At 42.6% G+C, this 23,057-nt stretch overlaps 1 protein-coding gene across 1 annotated transcript in view; it reads right to left on the minus strand.

The window, feature by feature from the left end:
- Positions 1 to 23,057, minus strand: part of LOC126198569 (neurobeachin) — a 1,606,419-nt gene that overhangs the window by 965,684 nt on the left and 617,678 nt on the right. Inside the window, exons 20-21 of the mRNA XM_049935000.1 lie at positions 12,517 to 14,353; positions 11,334 to 11,508 (exon numbers count right to left, since the gene is read on the minus strand). Of these exons, the coding sequence (XP_049790957.1) occupies positions 11,334 to 11,508; positions 12,517 to 14,353 (2,012 nt within the window). The remainder of the gene's footprint in view (positions 1 to 11,333; positions 11,509 to 12,516; positions 14,354 to 23,057) is intronic.

Genomic DNA, 23,057 nt, shown 5'->3' on the forward strand with positions numbered 1-23,057 from the left:
GCAAGTGTTGGTATTGATAGAGGCCGAAAGGTGTGTTAAGGACCAGAAACTGCTGGGAGACAGCGTCGAGAGGAAGTTGATGATAAGCTTCTGACAGGTCAATTTTAGAAAAATACTGGCCTCCAGCAAGTTTAGTGAACAGTTCTTCAGGACAGGGCATAGGGTAAGTGAGGATGAGGCATTGAGCATTTACAGTGGCTTTGAAATCGCCACAGAGACGAATATCACCATTTGCCTTAGCAACGACAACACCAACTCCCGTTTTACCCGATCACAAAGGGCCACAGGAATTGGGCCGAGCCCGAAAAAATTTAGGCCGAGCAGTGGGTTTGAGCGTGATATGAGCTTCAAAGTCTTTTGCACGGCCTAACCCAGGAGAAAAAAGGGACGAAAATGTCGTCGACAAGGAATCCAGTTGAGCATAAGGAATAGCATCAGAGACAATATTGACAAAGTCATCTATGGAGAGCCCAAAAACGTGAAAGGCATCGTAACCAAAAAGATTTTCTGCGTTGCTCTGGTCGACCACAAATACGGGAACAGTGCGAACGACGGATTTGTAAGATACCTCAGTATTAAACTGTCTCAAGAGAGAAATCTTCTGTTTATTGTACGTCCGTAATGCCGAGTGACAGGTGACAGGAGTGGAGAACCCAACTGAAGATACGTCTGAGAATTAATTATAGTGGTAGCAGAACCGGTATCCACTTGCATGCGAACATCTCGACCAAGGATTTGGACAGTGAGGAATAACTTCCCTGAAAGGGAAGAAGTGCAATTGACAGACAACACAGAATCAGTATCAGCATCATGTTCATGAACATCATGTATGCGGTCGGATTTGCAAATGGAAGACACATGACCTTTCTTTTTGCAATTGTGACACACAGCCCAACGTTGGGGACAATCCTCGCGTGAATGTTTCGTAAAACACTGCGGACATAAAGAAAGTTGCCGGGGGTTTTGCTGCAGTTTCTTAGCGGGTTGTTTACGGCTAGAGCGAGGCTGTGCGTGGGAGCGCACTGCGGCCATATTGGCTGGCAGGGACGCGCCGCACGCGTCGTCAACAGCGCACGGAGGTTGTATTTCCCCGACATCACCCCACGCCTCTATTTGCGCCACAGCGGCGCGAGAAATTTCAAAAGACTGCGCAGTGGAGAGAACTTCATCTAGAGTCGGATTTGCCAACTGAAGGGCATGTTGGTGAACTTCTTTGTCGGGCGCCGACCGGATAATAGCATCCCGTACCATGGAATTGGCATAGGATTCTTTGTGAACGTCAGTAACAAATTGACACTTTCGACTGAGGCCGTGAAGTTCAGCAGCCCAAGCGCGATAGGATTGATGGGGCTGTTTTTGACAACGATAAAAGGCAACACGAGAGGCTACCACATGCATTTGCTTTTGAAAATAGACAGACAGAAGTGAGCACATTTCAGCAAAGGACAAAGATGCAGGATCCTTCAAAGGAGCCAATTGCGACAACAACCGATACATTTGAGGTGAAATCCAGGAAAGGAACAGAGACTTACATAGTTGTTCGTCCGTGACATGAAATGCCAAAATGTGCTGTCGAAGACGTTTTTCATAATCAGACCAGTCTTCCGCCGTCTCGTCGTAAGGAGGAAAAGGAGGTACAGCCAACAACGAGAAACGCCTCGCATTTGACGACGCGACGAAATCGCGAATCGCCGCTGTTAGAGGCGTTTGCTGTTCAAGGAGATTTTGCAATAGTTGCTCGACAGTAGCCACGGAATCCTGTGGGTCAACGGTGAAAAGGAAAAATCCACTACCTCGTCGCCAATTGTTATAACGTCAAGTTTAACAAATATATTTCAGAACGACACAACACATACAAGTCACAGAGTAAGTTGACAAGCAAGACATGTGTACACGTTAGCATTCGAATGAGCACTGAGTCCCAGTCTAGCGGCCGCTGCTCGGCTGGCCGCTTAGGTGGCGCAGCTGCTGCATGGCTGGCAGACAGCGCCGCACGTAGAGGACGTGCATAATTGTGCAGCGGCGCTTTGAATTATCGGTGAGTCACAACAACTTTTCTGAAGCAAATAATGAATATGTTTATATAAATAAGCCACAAATTAAGAATTTGACTAAAGTAGAGAAATTATTAAGCTGCAAATTTTACATGAAACCCTATAATACGCCAAAAACACTTACAGTGTATCAATCATACAGTACTGTGAACTTTAATACATTACAAATATCTAGCATACAGTTCAACAAAATTACAACACAATTCAACAGAACAGCATCCCTACTAATTTTGATCATTATATTATCTTAATTTATACCTTAAATTATTTTTAACTACAATACATTTACCGATTTCACAAATTATCCATATGCCAGTCTTTATATACTCCAACTTATGGCTAGAATTCAATTACATAACACATGTGCATCAGCATGTAACTCATATGTACCAAGTCCTGAAGTAGAATGCAGTTGACCAGCATCTCTGTGTCAGACCTCTTGTTAACAACATGCAGTTCCCATCTCATTGAAAGTACGCACTTGGAAACCATCACAATAACATCTGTGGTTAAAGAGTTATCATCTTAACTTTTAAGTCTGCCTTACTTATTTTGTTAATTTCTCCTTGTCAACAACATGAACATTTGTGTATTGATATCAGCTATTATAAAATCAATTACATTTAATGACTGTGAGTTAAAACCAACTGTGTGACATTCATCCTCATAATTTGTTTGTGAAAGTGAACTGTTAAAAATCTTGACACCGTTCAAATGTTTCAGTCATAATGTTGCTATGGGTGTTAATAAATGTGAAATCCAGTCATATCAACTAAATACTATGTTGTGTACATTATCTAAGAACTCGTCACAAAACCAAATTACATCAAGATGATGGGCATTTGAAAACTCACTACCAAGGGCAATCAAGAAATTACATTTAATGCTCATGTCTCACCACTACCAGTAATTAAGGCTTCACAAACCCACAAAAACAATTTTTAATATCACACAGACTCAGATGTGAATTCAGATGCTGCTGCTGAAACTTCTCAGTATTTTGACACAGCACTTATTCTCACATTCAGGTAAGGACTTTTAACTGTTGGCAGAAGACCTACAAAGTGTGGTGTTTGTTTCTCTACTAAAATGTCTTTACTGAGGTCTTTATAGCTAACTAGTAGTCACCTGGAAGAGAAATGAATTCTGCACATAAACTTAACCTCACTTCTAAATTTTTGAAAACAAAGCCCATCAGGCAGCAGCAGTCAGTCGAGACAGAAGCAGCAACAGGAAAGTAACTGATTTTGTGACTTTCACGAGTTCCTAACTAGGAACAAATTGCATAATTCCAACTGTGTGCTTTGATAATTTACTTTCTTGAACTTCTTCACATTAATTTAATCCATGACACAGTTCCCATGTTTTCATTTGCATCAGAAAGCAAATTGATTTTGTGACATATTACAAGTTTCTAATCAGGGGTGAATCATTTAGTCTTACCTGAGTGCTTCAGTAGTTCGGTTTTTAAATCTCTGCATATCAATGTAATTTATTAGACACAGTTCTTGTGTTTTCATCAGGGTCTGCAGTAGAGTTCCACAGCATGTGTCAATAGTCTGTTTGTCTTTGTAGTGTAGTTTTCCATGATCTTTAGCATGGATGTGACTGTTGTGTGTGGATGCAAGCTGAGTTGGTGACACTTTGCTCACAGCTCCAGGCTGTGATGGCTTCAGTTACACAGTTTGAAGCTGCAGTGGATGGGCATCACTGTTGTGGGTTGGCCACGGGGATCCAACTGACATCCGGCACGTCCGAATCCCCCGATCGGTCCTCACCGGAGGCCAGCCCAGTTACTGCTCCCACTGAGGTTGACCCTTCACCTGTGGTCGAGTGTTAAGTTGCCTTGGGACATGGCAGATGGTGAAAGACATCCCAGGGGGCCACACGTAAGGCCTTCCTGGTTAGTCTGACAAACAGGTTTCAGGTGCTGTCTGTGGCTGACACTGTCACTCAGCCAGATGCAGTCACCTGTCCTGTTTCGAAGGAAACTTCTCAGCTAGCAAGATCCGTGCAATCGCAGAGGGTGGGATTATTGGTAGTTGGGAGCTCCAATTTTAAGTGTTTTATTGGGCCCCTTACAGACATGGCTGCCAAGAAGGGGAAGAAAAGCAATGTGCACTCTTTGTGCATATCGGGTGGAGTCATTCCAGATGTGGAATGGGTCCTTATGGATACCAGGGTGCAGCCAACCGCAGGTGGTTCACGTCAGTACAAAGGATGTGTGGCGCTTTGGATTGGAAGTTGCTCTGGTTTTGAGCAGCTAACAGAAGTGATTAGGGCTGCCAGTCTTTCTTGCGAGATGAGAGTAGAACTCACCATTTCCACCATAGTCGACAGGACCAATTGCAGACCTCTTGTACAGAGCCAAGTGGAGGGTCTGAATCAGAGGCTCACACGGTTCTGCGACCATATAGGCTGCAGATTACTCGACTTGCGCCATAGGATGGTTTGGTTTCGGGATCTACTGAATATGTCAGGAGTCCACTACACACAGGAGGTGGCTACACGGGTAACAGGGGCTGTGTGATGTGAACTGGGCAGTTTTTAGGTTAGAGGATCTCGGTAAAACAAAAAAAGGGCTTCAGTCTCAAAGTGTGCAGGCCGAACGCAGGAAGAACATAGATACAGGAACCATCAGTATAACAGCTGCAAACTGTTGTAGCTGTGTTGGGAAGGTACCAGAGCTCCAAGTGCTAATAGAAAGCACTGATTCTCAAATTGATATAGGCACTGAAAGCTGGCTAAATCTGGAGATAAGTTCAGCCAAAATTTCTGCAAAGAGCCGTACAGTTTTATGAAAGGATAGGCTAAACACAGTTGTTGGTGGCATGTTTGCTGTTGTTGGAAGTAGTTTGTTTTGTCATGAAATTAAAGTAGATAGCTCCTGTGAGTTAGTATAGGCAGAGGTCATTCTTGGCAACCGGAATAAAATAATAATTGGATCCTTTTACCAACCCCCCCAATTCAGATGATACGATTGCTGAAAGGTTAAAAGAAAACTTAAGTTTAATTTCAAACATGTACCCAAACCACCCAATTACAGGTGATGGTGACTTTAATTTACCCTCAATATATTTATGAAAATACATGTCTAAATCCAGAGGTATGATTAAAATATCATCCAAAATTATGCTAAATGCATTCTCTGAAAATTATTCTGAGCAGTTAGTTCATGAGCCCACACGAATAGTAAAGGGTTGTGAAAACACATTTGGTCTCTTAGCAACAAATAATACTGAGCTAGTAACAAGCATCAAAATGGATACAGGGATTAGTGAACACAGGGTTGCCATAGCAAGACCGAATATTGTAACCTCCAAATCCTACAAAAATAAACGAAAAATATATCCATTCAAAAAAGCAGACAAAAATTCATTTGACACCTTCCTGAGAGACTTATCTCCACTCCATCGAAATTAACAATTTAAGTGTAGACCAGATGTGGCTTAAATTCAAAGAAATAGTATCGGCAGCAATTGAGAGCTGATCATCCTTGGTACACGAAATGGATCAGAACACTGTTGCAGAGACAAAAGAGATTCTCCAAGACTTTTGATCTTTTACAGAAGCTCGAAATTTAGCATGGGCTTCAATGCGCGATGCTTATAGTAGTTTCCACAGTGAAACTTTGTGTCAAAATCTGGCATAAAATCCAAAGAGGTTCTGGTTGTATGTGAAGTACGTTAGTGGCAAGACACAATCAATGCCTTTTTGTGTGGTAGCTGTGGAAATATTATTGACAACAGTGCTACCAAAGCAGAGTTAGTAACCACAGCCTTTCGAAATTCCTTCACCAAAGAAGACGAAGTAAATATTCCAGAATTCGAATCAAGAACAGCTGCAAATATGAGCAACGTACAAGTAAATATCCTCGGAGTAGTGAAGCAACTTAAATCACTCAACAAAAGCAAGTCTTCTGGTCCAGACTGTATACCAGTTAGGTTCTGTAACGTCCCTTAGCAAAAGACATATTTTGTAGTAAAGAGAAAATATTGTGCATCATATTCTGTTATTGTATGGAATTATGTATTTTTTTTATTATTATTATTTATTTTAGATAATATCTGTGTCGGCGAGTACTGAAACCGCACAGACGATAAATATCAGCAAAGATAAGAAAATACGACGAGTATAAATAATACAGAACGAACATTAATTTCTCTGTCTCCTTCTTGGAGTTGTACGAGTAAGATAGCCTGTGAAGCTGCAGTAAATGCTAACGTAGTATTCTTTTGTCATGGTCAACTGATGTACGCCATTACGTACTCATTGTAAAAGGTGTGTATTAGTTAACATATTTGAATGTTTTGAATAGAGTTATTTAATGAAACCTTGCACTATTATTTGTAGTAGCTTGCTTGGAAATATTATCTCATCCTTTTGAGACATTTTCAGTTATTTAAATATTATCCGTGGCGCAGAGCTGCGCTACGAACGAATGAGCCGCTGCCGCGGCGCATTCAAACTGCATTAAAAGAAATCGATCATACCGCAAAGAAGCGGGAAGGTAATAGTGAAATAAAATCATCTCTTTCAGCTTCCGGACTTGCAGAGCAGAGCAGCAGATTTTATGATGTGTTTTGCAGGTTGACGCGGGCTGCTGATAATATATTGCTAACAGTACAAAAGAGATAATTTACCTTCGTAACATAATAGGAATTTTGCTGTGCTTAGTTATGGTCTGGCAAACCTTATAGTGAAAACGTATTTTTCTCCGACAATAGTCTCATGTTCTTGTGCTAGTCGTGGTAATTACAGGTGTTTTACTCTTAACAAAAATCCACTGCAAAATTTTGATGTGAATAATCTTTGCGAACTGTAACGTCAGTATTTCATAACAAAGTAATTTTTCATTTTCAATAACGATAAAGTAGGGAAGATATGTTAACTTTTATAGTGAGTTACAGTAACGAAAAATGTTCCTTTAATAGAAAGCCAGATACAGAACAATAAGAACCCATTATATTCTGTTTTGTTGAAAATTAGTGATTATAAAGAAATTCAAGGCACAGCATTACTAAAAGGTATTTCGCGGCTCTTTTCGTATATGCGTTATTACGCAAATAATAATAGTAATAATCACAATAATAAAACAAAATAAAAGAAAATAATAGAGAAAAGAGTTTTACGAGTAGCGAAAGTTCCTTTCAGAGTATGCTGATACAATAGCTCCATACTTAACAATCGTATACAACCATTCGCTCAACAAAAGATCCATACCCAAAGATTGGAAAGTTGCACAGATCACACCAATATTCAAGAAATTACAGGCCCATATCATTAATGCCAATATGCAGCAGGATTTTGGAACGTATATTGTATTCCAACATTATGCATTACCTTGAAGAGAATGGTCTACTGACACACAGTCAACACAGATCTAGAAAACATCTTACTTGTGAAACACAATTAGCTCTTTACACACACTCACAGATTTCAAATTGATTCCGTATTCCTGGATTTTCGGAAGGCTTTTGACACTGTACCACACCAGCGGCTTGTAGTGAAACTGTGTACTTATGGAATATCATCCCAGTTACGTGACTGGATTTGTGACTTCCTGTTAGAGAGGTCACAGTTTGCAGTAACTGACAGAAAGTCATCAAGTAAAACAGAAGTGGTTTCTGGCTTTCCACAAGGTAGTGTTATAGGTCCTTTGCTGTTCCTTATCAGTATAAACAATTTAGGAGACAATCTGAGCAGACATCTTAGTTTGTTTGCAGATGATGCTGCCCGGTATTGACTAGTAAATTCATCAGAAGATCAAAACAAGTTGCAAAATGATTTAGAAAAGATATCTGTAGGGTGCAAAAATTGGCAATTGACCCTAAATAACGAAAAGTGTGAGGTCATTCACATGGATGCTAAAAGGAATCTGTTAAACTTTGATTGCACGATAAATCAGTCGAATCTAAAGGCTGTAAATTCAACCAAATACCAAGGAATTACAATTACGAACAACTTAAATTGGAAGAAACACACAGAAAATGATTTGTGGAAGGCTAACTGAAGACTGCATGATATCAGCAGGAAACTTGGAAAATGTAAAGAACTACTAAAGAGACTGCCTACACTATGCTTGTCCATCTTTTTTTAGAATACTGCTGCGCAGTGTGGGATCCTTACCATATAGGACTGACAAAGCAGACTGAGAAAGTTCAAAGAAGGGCAGCACATTTTGTATTATCATGAAATAAGGAAGAGACTGTCATAGAAATGATACAGGATTTGTTGTGGACATAATTAAAACAAAGGCGTTTTTCGGTGCAGCGGAATCTTCTCACGAAATTTCCATCACCAACTTTCTCCTCAGAATGTGAAAATACACTGCTGGCCACCGTAAATGCAACACCAAGAAAGACAAGAGGTAGCACAACAAAATTTATTTTGTAGATAACATGTTGACCAAGTATCAAATGATTACGTTTGCAGACGTCTGTGACATGTGGTTCCTGCCAGAATCAGTAGCCAGAGTAGCCGCCATTGTTGGAGATCACCGCTGCCACACGTCTCGGCATTGAGTCAAAGAGACGTTGGATGTGTTCCTGGGGTACAGCAGCCCAAGCAGCTTCCACACGTTGCCAAAGATCATCTGGTGTGGCAGCTGGGGATGTAATCTGGGTCACTCGTTGAGCAACCATGGACCACATGTTTTCTATCGGCGAAAGATCCGGAGAGCGAGCCGGCCGGGGAAGCAATTCAATCTGGTTATTGACGAAGAACCTTTGGACAATGCGTGCCACGTGTGGTCGCGCATTATCCTGTTGAAATATGGCTGTGGCCGAGCCCTGAAGGTAAAGAAGGACAACTGGCTCCAGCACCTCGGATATGTAGTGCCGGCTATTTAAAGTACCGGCAATGCGTACTAGAGGCGTGCAAGAGTAATATCCAATACCGCCCCATACCATAATACCCGGTGCAAGACCAGTGTGGCGGTGCATAATGCAGCTGTCTAGCATCCTCTCTCCACGGTGTCTCCACACTCGAATCCGACCAACGTGGTGCTGCAGACAGAAGCGTGCCTCGTCAGTAAAGACAACGTCATTCCATTCTGCCGTCCACATCCGTCTGTCATCACACCATTGGCGACGGAGACGTCTGTGGTTCTGCGTCAATGGTAGACGAAGCAATGGACGTCTTGCGGACAGACCACTCTGCTGTAAACGGCGTCGAATGGTACGCGCAGACACTGGATGATGCGTTACAGGTGCAATGTGCTGTGCTATGGTTCGGGATGTCACGGAGCAATCCGTCACTCCCATGCGCACAATTTGCCTATCAGCACCTGCAGTGGTGCACCGAGGTGAATGCGATCAACCACGTCGGTCCGTCGTACCCTCCTGCATCCAACGGTCACATATCCGCATTACAGTTGTTTGGTTTCGTCCAACACGACTAGCGATTTCTCTGTATGATAATCCACAATCTCGGTAAGCCACTATCCTTCCTCTGTCAAACTCGGATACTTGATCAAACGATGTTCGCTGTTGTCTACGAGGCATAACTGATCGTCTTGTGAAACAACCACAAGGTAAACACACGTGCCGAATGTACACTCGTCGAAATCGCCAAGCCTTAAATGGCGCTATGAGGTGGCGCCACAGGCGCGCGTGATGTGCGTCTGCGCTGAAATTCTAATCAGTTGCATATCTCATCGCTGCAAACCTATGGTGTAAATTTCACTTGATTCGGATGCTTCCTTCAGGGTGTTGCATTTACGGTGGCCAGCAGTGTATTTTGTTGATGCCGGCCTACAAAGAGAGAAACGATCATCATAGTAAAATAAGGGAAATCAGATCTCGCACAGAAAGATATATGCGTTTGTTTTTTTACTCAGAAAGATAGCATGTTTTCTTTCTTTTTATGTGACCATCATTGACTCAATGCTTCTGCTTTTCAGTTAGTGCTCTCTTAAAATAAAAAACTATTTATATTCTATCAGAACTTTCCTACAATACTATGAAAAGGATAGACTGCTCCTCATCACGTAGAGACAGGCATGATGAAAGGACTGTTAACATGTTAAAGTTTCTGACAATAAGATCATTCTTTGGAAACAGAACACACACACACACACACACACACACACACACACACACACACACACACAGCCACCGTTCAGTAGCTTTTCAAAATGTGCTGCCAATAGCTTACAGTTTTATTCGTTCTTAAGTGTGAGTTTTCCATTTTCTTCCCTCAAACATAGCAATTCCAGAATGTACCCAGACACACCGTCCTTGAATGTTTTGTAACAGTCTTTTGTATTATATCTTTTTAAATGTTATTCTATAGTTTTACATTGCTCCATTTCAAAGCACATCTTTTCTGCCCTGATAATTTTATCTGTTTGCTTCTTCTCAAATTGATAGATTTTCCACTTACTCCTTGTTCTCCTGCTATACAAGCTGTTCCCAGCTTCCTTTTTTATATCAAAGTGCTTCTTCACATTTACTATTCCACCATCTGTGCTTTCTTTGCTTGTTCTATGAAGCTATTTCAAATGTAATATGGTTAACCACTTCTGCACAATTTTTTGCATCAGTATTTACTTTCTTCAGCATCTTTGAATATCAGATTATTTTTCCTTCAAAGTTTTGTTATTAATTCTGTTAGTCATACTGGTTTGTTTCATGAGTGTGTGTTTTGGAATAAATCACATGTGCATTTCAGTTGGGTAGTGACCTGAATCAACTTCTATTCCTCTCTTGACTCTAATGTTCTAGATTTCTTGATAATTACAATAACTGGAGATGGCAACCTGGTCAATTTCAAATCCTCCCTGCGAAGAGTTTTGTTTCCACCATTTAAAAATAGTTAATTTTTATAAATTCTGAATTTCTGTACTATTATTAAGGTTTGCTTAATTTGTAAATGTCTGAAACACCAATTTGTGCAACCATGATTAGTAAGGAACAGGAAATTATAATAATGAAATTGCTGTTGTCTTCATCAGAAAGTACACCAATATTTACTATAAACTAAATATTATGCTACTTCCTATTTTGACAATAGTCTATTTGTGGTACCCTCCATCTTTAATAACAGACATTTTACAACCTACTACATTCAATTAATTTACTCTGACTACTGAAAATGAAAAATTGATAAAAAATAATAGCTTTTCAGATCCAACATAGATGACTGGTAACAGAAGTAACAACCAGTAATAAAAAAAGTAATAATAACAAAAAATACCAACAAGAACAATAAAGACCCACAAAGAAAATATCGAACTTCAAGTTCTATTACTGGAGGCATTCAAGTGCCAGAACTTACCTTCTCCAAACCTGAATATCAGTCTCTAGAGAAAAAAGGACATCAGATAGCAAACGCTGATGGATATAAGACCACTTGAATTCTGGTATTCTAAAAGGTGGTCTCGTTGGCCCAGGACTAAACATGGGGCGAGAGGAATTTTGAGGCACTGGTGATGGTTTTGTTCGTTTTGTTTCTGTAAGAAAGATAATGAAGGTAAAACACAAAAAATGGAACTAATGAGATATATATATATATATGGTTATAATAGAGGGAAACATTCCAAGTAGGAAAAATATATCTAAAAACAAAGATGATGTGACTTACCAAATGAAAGTGCTGGCAGGTCGACAGACACACAAACGAACACAAACATACACACAAAATTCAAGCTTTCGCAACAAACTGTTGCCTCATCAGGAAAGAGGGAAGGAGAGGGAAAGACGAAAGGATGTGGGTTTTAAGGGAGAAGGTAAGGAGTCATTCCAATCCCGGGAGCGGAAAGACTTACCATAGGGGGAAAAAAGGACGGGTATACACTCGCGCGCACACACACACATATCCATCCACACATATACAGACACAAGCAGACATATTTAAAGACCTATAATAGAGGGAAACATTTAAATATGTCTGCTTGTGAGATGTCTGCTTGTGTCTGTATATGTGTGGATGGATATGTGTGTGTGTGCGCGAGTGTATACCCGTCCTTTTTTCCCCCTATGGTAAGTCTTTCCGCTCCCGGGATTGGAATGACTCCTTACCTTCTCCCTTAAAACCCACATCCTTTCGTCTTTCCCTCTCCTTCCCTCTTTCCTGATGAGGCAACAGTTTGTTGCGAAAGCTTGAATTTTGTGTGTATGTTTGTGTTCGTTTGTGTGTCTGTCGACCTGCCGCTCCCGGGATTGGAATGACTCCTTACCCTCTCCCTTAAAACCCACATCCTTTCGTCTTTCCCTCTCCTTCCCTCTTTCCTGATGAGGCAACAGTTTGTTGCGAAAGCTTGAATTTTGTGTGTATGTTTGTGTGTCTGTCGACCTGCCACCACTTTCATTTGGTAAGTCACATATCTTTGTTTTTAGATATATTTTTTCCTACGTGGAATGTTTCCCTCTATCATATATATATATATATATATATATATATATATATATATATATATATACAGTATTTTGAGTGAATAAACAGCATTTAAAAAACATACCAAAGTGAACTGGATCCACTTGTGTCGAAGTCGAAGAGCTGTGTGGCCGCTTTTGAGGTGATGCTTGATAAGTAGGGATTGCAGTAGTGCACACAGTGTCTCCAACCTGTTCAAGAGCCGTACTGTCTTTCGTTTCAGCGGTGGATGCAGGTACATCTGAGGTATTATTTACAGAAATTTCTTCGCTCGATTGCGGAGGCACTATTTCACTTTCCACTCTAATAGTAGTCCTATCACTTACCTCACAATCTACAGTTCTAAAGGCCTTATTTTCATCACCATTCTCATTAGACTCACTTTCAACAATATTTGGCACCTGAGAAGAATTCTGAGATAACATATCACAATTATTATTTAAGCTGTTAGAGGCAGCAGTCACTTTTACATCATCTACCTCAGTTTTTTGACAGCTTATGTCACTAGCTGGAAAGTTCGTCACTTCAGATTTTAAGAAATCTGTTCTTTCACTTTCACTGAGCACCCGTTCTTCACTTTCACTGTGAGTGCATGGTTCAGATTCTACACTAGGAATCACAATGGCACCTACACTACTGACATCACTATTTTCTTGGTCTCTCTCACTGTCTGCAGCACAAGAAACATCATCCTGATACCTGTCTTCCTCATGCAGAGGAGAAAAATCTACACTACCTTTATCAACCACTACTAGAACACTTTCATCTGTCACAACTCTTCCCTCTACGTCACTTTTTGCTTCCAAATCCACATTCTTATCTTTTGGCTCTTGAAGGCGCTCTTCTGATTCTTCAACTTCATTATCTTTCTTCTCACTGGTCACATCAGTAGTGTCAGTCGGTGTCAAGTACGCTTCCGATGTGTCACTGTCAATAACTTCCCTTTCAACTTGTACTGTCATCTCCCTGCTAACAAACTCTAAAACATCTGACTCTTTCTTGAGGATTTCATTTTTAGTTTCCACTAATTCATCAAAACTAGTATCTGCCTCTAATGAACTAAGATGGGAAGAATCTAATTCAAACACTTGTGCAGTACTTTCTCCCTCAGGTTTTTGAGCAATATCTTTACTAACACTTTCTACTACATCTACACCACTCACCACATTCTCTGTTACACTGCTTTCAGTACTTTCTTCTCTGCTTTCAGAAAGTAAAACCTTCTCATTTTCATCACGAGCTGTCTCACACGCATCTGAAACATCTTTAGCAGCACCCTCACTATAAGAACCTTCAACAACACCACTATCCTCACAACTGCCACTGATTCCTTCTATTGAGGTCTCTTCATCACCCTTGTACACATCTAAGTCTACACTTGCACCGTCTGTACCAGAAACCGGAGACACAAGGGCTTCTTCTGAGCTACCCTCTGTTGTTACAGTGGGTTGCGATGAGCCTTCCATTTGTGGTGTTGGAGAACTTTCTTCTAGTCTGTCACCAGCTTCAAACTTTGGTCTATCTGTATCAGAGTTGTGGTTGTCATCAATGTTGAGTGATGATGATTCCGCTTTGCATACATCACTATAGAGATTGCATGTACTTGAACCTATGGAAAGCATGTCACTTGGCTGCTTATCATCTTCACTGCCACACTTGGCAGTATCCTCATGCTCTGGTGATCCCAGACCACAGCTGCACACAGGAGGCATGTCCTTATTGTCTGCTGAGGACTGCCAACTGGAGACTGTCGGGTGACTGTGGTGGTAGCCATTAACAATGTGATGCTGCTGGTCCCAGCCAGAGATTGTGCTAATAGGTCTCTGCTGGCGCACAGCTGGATCTGTGATGTTGTCTGATCTCTGCCTTTCATAATGTTCATACATTTGAGCAAACTGCAGCTTAAACTCTTCATATGAGACCTGAAGAATAAAGTGTCATTATTAATTTTGCAAATACTAACAATAACAACTGCAACTCTTATAAAAACCGAATGACAAATGGAACTAGCAACTTCCTTTGTATTTGCGAACCAGTCCTCATTCAGTACAACACATATTTAAAGTATAAGCTAAAAAATAAAACAAATATTGTATGGCTTCCAGCCTTATTTAAGTCTACTTATTTGATATAAGTTTAGTGTCTTGTGCATCAGTTACACTACTTATAATGTAATTCTTCCTTCTGCACTCATCTCCCTACCATATGACTCCTACCCCTGTGACAGTCCCCAGTGCAAGACTTGCTCTATGCACACTATTACCACCACATATTCTAGCCTTTTAACTGGCAAAGCATACACTCTCAAAGAGAGAGACACCTGTGAAATGACACATGTCATATAGCAACTGTTATGTTAACACTACTCAGCCTTTTACATCAGCATGACTATAACCTAGTCATCAGTCAGGATGAATGGGCGTAGGCACAGGGTTTCAACAGGCAACACACAATATACTATTGCAGAGCATGCTGTTTAACATGACAGTCATTACCTCAGTGCCTGTTTCACTACACACACCATCTGGATTCTTCCCCCAAACACCAGTTTCTCAGAACACCGCAGGTGGGAACTAGCATTACAACATGTCCTTGGTTCTCACCATCCACCTGGCCTCAATTTATGTTAATTCCTTCTGTCCCAGCTTTTATTCACAGTAACTACTCCTTTCTTCACTCCATTTCAGTTTTCTACATTTTTCATTTTCTGACTTCTGTTACATGCAATGCACTTACCTTTCCACTTTTATTAACTCGTGCACGATGTTTTAGTAGTAATCTCTGTCTTGCACATTACCCTGTCTTCCACCTTTAAGCTATCAGGTTGTCAAATCTCATCCAGTGCAGTCCCCAACAATTAGTCTTTCGTTCTCATCCCGTCTGGCAAGTCTCCCTTGACCCGGGGTTCAGGGTGACTTTTCCAAACTATACCCCTTTCCCTAAACGTCTCCGTTACTTTTCCTTCACCCTCCTTCTTTACCCTTCAACTCTTCCACCAAAAGAAGGAGCCACCGGCTCCAAAAGCATGTGAAAGTTAAATCATTTTGTGTGTGTGTTCCCCTGCCACCACTTGGTAAGTAGATTTTTTATCTGCCCATTTACACTATAATGTAATTGGACAGATGACAAATCTACAACCAGTGGCAGTAGGAGCACACACATATAAAAGATATTACAGTATGCAAGCTTTCGAAGTCAGGGGCTCTTTCTTCTGGCAGAGGGGTTGAAGGGGAAGGAAGTGGGGTGAAGGAAAAGGACTGCTAAGGTTTAGGAAAAGGGGTAGAGGTCAGAAAAGTTAAACAGAACCCCAGGTCAGGGGAGACTTACAGAACAGGATGAGATGGCAAGACAATTGATGGAGACTCTGTCAGACAAGATTTAAAAACCTGAGAACTTGCAGGAGGAAGGTAGGGTAATATACAAGACAGAGATTACTGCTAAAGCATCATGCACAAGTTAACAAGAACAAAAAGCTAAGTGAACTGCATGTGACAGAGGAGAAAAAACTAAAAGGGGGTGAAGAAAGGCATAGTTACTGTGAAGAAATGCTAAGACTGAAGAAATTAATGTAAATTAAGGTCACATGGGTGATGAGAACCAAGGCCATCTTGTAGCACCAGTTCCCACCTGCGGAGGTCTGAAAACCTGGTGTCTGTGGGAAGAACCCGTACGGCATATGATGAAACAGACACCGAATTCATGAGCGTCATATTGTAGAGCATGCTCTGCAACAGGATAGTGTGTGTTGTCAGGTTTTCAAATCTCATCTGATGCAGTTCCCAACAATAAGTCTTTATTTCTCATCTCCTCTACTAAGTCTCCCTTGACCGTAGTTTTGGGTGACTTTTCTGAATTCTACCCTCTTTCCTAAACCTCATCAGTCCTTTTCCTTCACCCCTCTTCCTTACACTTCAACTCTTATGCCAGAAGAAGGAGCCACTGTCTCCAAAAGCTTCCACACTGTAATACCTTTTATATGTGCCTTCTTCTGCTGCCACTTGGCGAGCAGATTCTTTATCTATCCGATTACATTATATTTTCAAAAATTGATTATTTTTGTTGATAAGTTACACTACTTATTTATTTAAGCACAGATCTTTCCGCCACATCTCCAGGACCTCTGCATTAAGAGTCAGCAATTCACACCACTGGAGGGCACAGACAAGCATAATATATGCTAGTAATGTGTATCACAACAAAGAGTAAAAATAAATGGCAGTCAAAAAAATGTTTGTTTTTTGTGTATGAAGCAAACTGCGATGCTGGTAACTCAACCAACACAGTGTACTACATTTTTGTGAAACACATAAATTTTGCATTGTTTGTATTCCTATTTCAAATGTTGAGTGTTTTGTTCATGAGGGATAGACTGGGGTACCATCATACCATCTGCCTAGATAACTGTGTAAAACTGTTTAAAAACCACTCTCAGACTCACCATGTCTACCAGATCTATGCTCACAAATCAGCATACAATCTGATCATGGTGTGGCTCATCTCCCTGTTTAATAAGCCAGTGTGCTGCAATTAAAGCTGTATTAACATGTCATTTCTACCATAAATACAGCAAATAGGAAATCTGTTAAACATGTTGGGTACACAAGAATAAGCGTAACTTTAAAGGAAGACAGAGATGTCCCCGGGATTGGAATGACTCCTTACCCTCTCCCTTAAAACCCACATCCTTTCGTCTTTCCCTCTCCTTCCCTCTTCCCTGATGAAGCAACCGTTTGTTGCGAAAGCTTGAATTTCGTGTGTATGTTTGTGTGTCTATCGACCTGCCAGCACTTTCGTTCGGTAAATCACATCATCTGTGTTTTTATATATCTAAAAACAAAGATGATGTGACTTACCAAATGAAAATGCCGGCAGGTCGACAGACACACAAACAAACACAAACATACACACAAAATTCAAGCTTTCACAACAAACTGTTGCCTCATCAGGAAAGAGGGAAGGAGAGGGAAAGACGAAAGGATGTGGGTTTTAAGGGAGAGGGTAAGGAGTCATTCCAATCCCGGGAGCGGAAAGACTTACCTTAGGGGGAAAAAAGGACGGGTATACACTCGCACACACACACACATATCCATCCACACATATACAGACACATGCAGACATATTTAAAGACAAAGAGTTTGGGCACATCTTGGCACAGTGTTACACCGTCCGGGTTAGCTGGATACTTCCCACTAACACCAACCTATCCGAACTCCGGAGATGGGAACTTGTTCTTCAATATATCCTCTCTTCCCGTTATTCACCAGGCCTCAATCTCCGCTAATTTCAAGTTGCCGCCACTCACACCTCACCTGTCATTCAACAACATCTTTGCCTCTGCACTTCTGCCTCGACTGACAACTCTTTGTCATTAAATATGTCTGCTTGTGTCTGTATATGTGTGGATGGATATGTGTGTGTGTGCGAGTGTATACCCGTCCTTTTTCCCCCCTAAGGTAAGTCTTTCCGCTCCCGGGATTGGAATGACTCCTTACCCTCTCCCTTAAAACCCACATCCTTTCGTCTTTCCCTCTCCTTCCCCTCTTTCCTGATGAGGCAACAGTTTGTTGCGAAAGCTTGAATTTTGTGTGTCTATCGACCTGCCAGCGCTTTCGTTTGGTAAGTCACATCATCTTTGTTTTTACATATATTTTTCCCACATGGAATGTTTCCCTCTATATATAGAGGGAAACATTCCACGTAGGAAAAATGTATCTAAAAACAAAGATGATGTGACTTACCAAATGAAAGTGCTGGCAGGTTGACAGACACACAAACGAACACAAACACACACACAAAATTCAAGCTTTCGCAACAAACTGTTGCCTCATCAGGAAAGAGGGAAGGAGAGGGAAAGACGAAAGGATGTGGGTTTTAAGGGAGAAGGTAAGGAGTCATTCCAATCCTGGGAGCGGAAAGACCTACCTTAGGGGGAAAAAAGGACGGGTATACACTCGCACACACACACATATCCATCCACACATATACAGACACAAGCAGACATCTCACAAGCAGACATATTTAAAGACAAAGAGTTTGGGCAGAGATGTCAGTCAAGGCAGAAGTGCAGAGGCAAAGATGTTGCTGAATGACAGGTGAGGTATGAGTGGCGGCAACTTGAAATTAGTGGAGATTGAGGCCTGGTGGATAACGAGAAGAAAGGATATATTGAAGAGCAAGTTCCCATCTCCGGAGCTCGGATAGGTTGGTGTTAGTGGGAAGTATCCAGATAACCTGGACGGTGTAACACTGCGCCAAGATGTGCTGGCCGTGCACCAAGGCATGTTTAGCCACAGGGTGATCCTCATTACCAACAAACACTGTCTGCCTGTGTCCATTCATGCGAATGGACAGTTTGTTGCTGGTCATTCCCACATAGAATGCATCACAGTGTAGGCAGGTCAGTTGGTAGATCACGTGGGTGCTTTCACACGTGGCTCTGCCTTTGATCGTGTGCACCTTCCGGGTTACAGGACTGGAGTAGGTGGTGGTGGGAGGGTGCATGGGACAGGTTTTACACCGGGGGCGGTTACAAGGGTAGGAGCCAGAGGGTAGGGAAGGTGGTTTGGGGATTTCATAGGGATGAACTAAGAGGTTACGAAGGTTAGGTGGACGGTGGAAAGACACTCTTGGTGGAGTGGGGAGGATTTCATGAAGGATGGATCTCATTTCAGGGCAGGATTTGAGGAAGTCGTATCCCTGCTGGAGAGCCACATTCACAATCTGATCCAGTCCCGGAAAGTATCCTGTCACAAGTGGGGCACTTTTGTGGTTCTTCTGTGGGAGGTTCTGGGTTTGAGAGGATGAGGAAGTGGCTCTGGTTATTTGCTTCTGTACCAGGTCGGGAGGGTAGTTGCGGGATGCGAAAGCTGTTGTCAGGTTGTTGGTGTAATGCTTCAGGGATTCCGGACTGGAGCAGATTCGTTTGCCACGAAGACCTAGGCTGTAGGGAAGGGACCGTTTGATGTGGAATGGGTGGCAGCTGTCGTAATGGAGGTACTGTTGCTTGTTGGTGGGTTTGATGTGGACGGACGTGTGAAGCTGGCCATTGGACAGGTGGAGGTCAACATCAAGGAAAATGGCATGGGATTTGGAGTAGGACCAGGTGAATCTGATGGAACCAAAGGAGTTGAGGTTGGAGAGGAAATTCTGGAGTTCTTCTTCACTGTGAGTCCAGATCATGAAGATGTCATCAATAAATCTGTACCAAACTTTGGGTTGGCAGGCCTGGGTAACCAAGAAGGCTTCCTCTAAGCGACCCATGAATAGGTTGGCGTACGAAGGGGCCATCCTGGTACCCATGGCTGTTCCCTTTAATTGTTGGTATGTCTGGTCTTCAAAAGTGAAGAAGTTGTAGGTCAGGATGAAGCTGGCTAAGGTAATGAGGAAAGAGGTTTTAGGTAGGGTGTCAGGTGATCGGCGTGAAAGGAAGTGCTCCATCGCAGCGAGGCCCTGGACGTGCGGGATATTTGTGTATAAGGAAGTGGCATCAATGGTTACAAGGATGGTTTCTGGGGGTAATGGATTGGGTAAGGATTCCAGGCGTTCGAGAAAGTGGTTGGTGTCTTTGATGAAGGATGGGAGACTGCATGTAATGGGTTGAAGGTGTTGATCTATGTAGGCAGAGATCCGTTCTGTGGGGGCTTGGTAACCAGCTACAATGGGGCGGCCGGGATGATTGGGTTTGTGAATTTTAGGAAGAAGGTAGAAGGTAGGGGTGCGGGGTGTCGGTGGGGTCAAGAGGTTGATGGAGTCAGGTGAAAGGTTTTGTAGAGGGCCTAAGCTTCTGAGGATTCCTTGAAGCTCCACCTGGACATCAGGAATGGGATTACCTTGGCAAACTTTGTATGTGGTGCTGTCTGAAAGCTGACGCAGTCCCTCAGCCACGCATGTCCAGGGCCTCGCTGCGATGGAGCACTTCCTTTCACGCCGATCACCTGCCACCCTACCTAAAACCTCTTTCCTCATTACCTTAGCCAGCTTCATCCTGACCTACAACTTCTTCACTTTTGAAGACCAGACATACCAACAATTAAAGGGAACAGCCATGGGTACCAGGATGGCCCCTTCGTACGCCAACCTATTCATGGGTCGCTTAGAGGAAGCCTTCTTGGTTACCCAGGCCTGCCAACCCAAAGTTTGGTACAGATTTATTGATGACATCTTCATGATCTGGACTCACAGTGAAGAAGAACTCCAGAATTTCCTCTCCAACCTCAACTCCTTTGGTTCCATCAGATTCACCTGGTCCTACTCCAAATCCCATGCCATTTTCCTTGATGTTGACCTCCACCTGTCCAATGGCCAGCTTCACACGTCCGTCCACATCAAACCCACCAACAAGCAACAGTACCTCCATTACGACAGCTGCCACCCATTCCACATCAAACGGTCCCTTCCCTACAACCTAAGTCTTCGTGGCAAACGAATCTGCTCCAGTCCGGAATCCCTGAAGCATTACACCAACAACCTGACAACAGCTTTCGCATCCCGCAACTACCCTCCCGACCTGGTACAGAAGCAAATAACCAGAGCCACTTCCTCATCCTCTCAAACCCAGAACCTCCCACAGAAGAACCACAAAAGTGCCCCACTTGTGACAGGATACTTTCCGGGACTGGATCAGATTGTGAATGTGGCTCTCCAGCAGGGATACGACTTCCTCAAATCCTGCCCTGAAATGAGATCCATCCTTCATGAAATCCTCCCCACTCCACCAAGAGTGTCTTTCCGCCGTCCACCTAACCTTCGTAACCTCTTAGTTCATCCCTATGAAATCCCCAAACCACCTTCCCTACCCTCTGGCTCCTACCCTTGTAACCGCCCCCGGTGTAAAACCTGTCCCATGCACCCTCCCACCACCACCTACTCCAGTCCTGTAACCCGGAAGGTGCACACGATCAAAGGCAGAGCCACGTGTGAAAGCACCCACGTGATCTACCAACTGACCTGCCTACACTGTGATGCATTCTATGTGGGAATGACCAGCAACAAACTGTCCATTCGCATGAATGGACACAGGCAGACAGTGTTTGTTGGTAATGAGGATCACCCTGTGGCTAAACATGCCTTGGTGCACGGCCAGCACATCTTGGCGCAGTGTTACACCGTCCGGGTTATCTGGATACTTCCCACTAACACCAACCTATCCGAGCTCCGGAGATGGGAACTTGCTCTTCAATATATCCTTTCTTCTCGTTATCCACCAGGCCTCAATCTCCGCTAATTTCAAGTTGCCGCCACTCATACCTCACCTGTCATTCAACAACATCTTTGCCTCTGCACTTCTGCCTCGACTGACATCTCTGCCCAAACTCTTTGTCTTTAAATATGTCTGCTTGTGAGATGTCTGCTTGTGTCTGTATATGTGTGGATGGATATGTGTGTGTGTGCGCGAGTGTATACGTGTCCTTTTTTCCCCCTAAGGTAAGTCTTTCCGCTCCCGGGATTGGAATGACTCCTTACCCTCTCCCTTAAAACCCACATCCTTTCATCTTTCCCTCTCCTTCCCTCTTTCCTGATGAGGCAACCGTTGGTTGCGAAAGCTAGAATTTTGTGTGTATATTTGTGTTTGTTTGTGTGTCTATCGACCTGCCAGCGCTTTTGTTTGGTAAGTCTCATCATCTTTCTTTTTAGATATATTTTTCCACGTGGAATGTTTCCCTCTGTTTATATATATATATATATATATATATATATATATATATATATATATATATATATATATATATAACAGAGGGAAACATTCCACGTGGAAAAAATATATCTAAAAAGAAAGATGATGAGACTTACCAAACAAAAGCGCTGGCAGGTCGATAGACACACAAAAAAACACAAACACACACACAAAATTCTAGCTTTCGCAACCAACGGTTGCTTCGTCAGGAAAGAGGGAAGGAGAGGGAAAGATGAAAGGATGTGGGTTTTAAGGGAGAGGGTAAGGAGTCATTCCAATCCCGGGAGCGGAAAGACTTACCTTAGGGGGAAAAAAGGACAGGTATACACTCGCACACACACACATATCCATCCACACATACAGACACAAGCAGACATATTTAAAGACAAAGAGTTTGGGCAGAGATGTCAGTCGAGGTGGAAGAGTAGAGGCAAAGAAGTTGTTGAGACAGAGGTGAGGTATGAGTGGCGGCAACTTGAAATTAGCGGAGATTGAGGCCTGGCGGATAACGAGAAGAGAGGATATATTGAAGAGCAAGTTCCCATCTCCGGAGTTCGGATAGGTTGGTGTTAGTGGGAAGTATCCAGATAACCCGGATGGTGTAACACTGTGCCAACATGTGCTGGCCGTGCACCGAGGCATGTTTAGCCACAGGGTGATCCTCATTACCAACAAACACTGTCTGCCTGTGTCCATTCATGCGAATGGACAGTTTGTTGCTGGTCATTCCCACATAGAATGCATCACAGTGTAGGCAGGTCAGTTGGTAAATCACGTGGGTGCTTTCACACGTGGCTCTGCCTTTGATCGTGTACACCTTCCGGGTTACAGGACTGGAGTAGGTGGTGGTGGGAGGGTGCATGGGACAGGTTTTGCACCGGGGGCGGTTACAAGGATAGGAGCCAGAGGGTAGGGAAGGTGGTTTGGGGATTTCATAGGGATGAACTAACAGG

This window comes from Schistocerca nitens, chromosome 8 (genome assembly GCF_023898315.1).
Source record: "Schistocerca nitens isolate TAMUIC-IGC-003100 chromosome 8, iqSchNite1.1, whole genome shotgun sequence".
NCBI classification, from domain to species: domain Eukaryota; kingdom Metazoa; phylum Arthropoda; class Insecta; order Orthoptera; family Acrididae; genus Schistocerca; species Schistocerca nitens.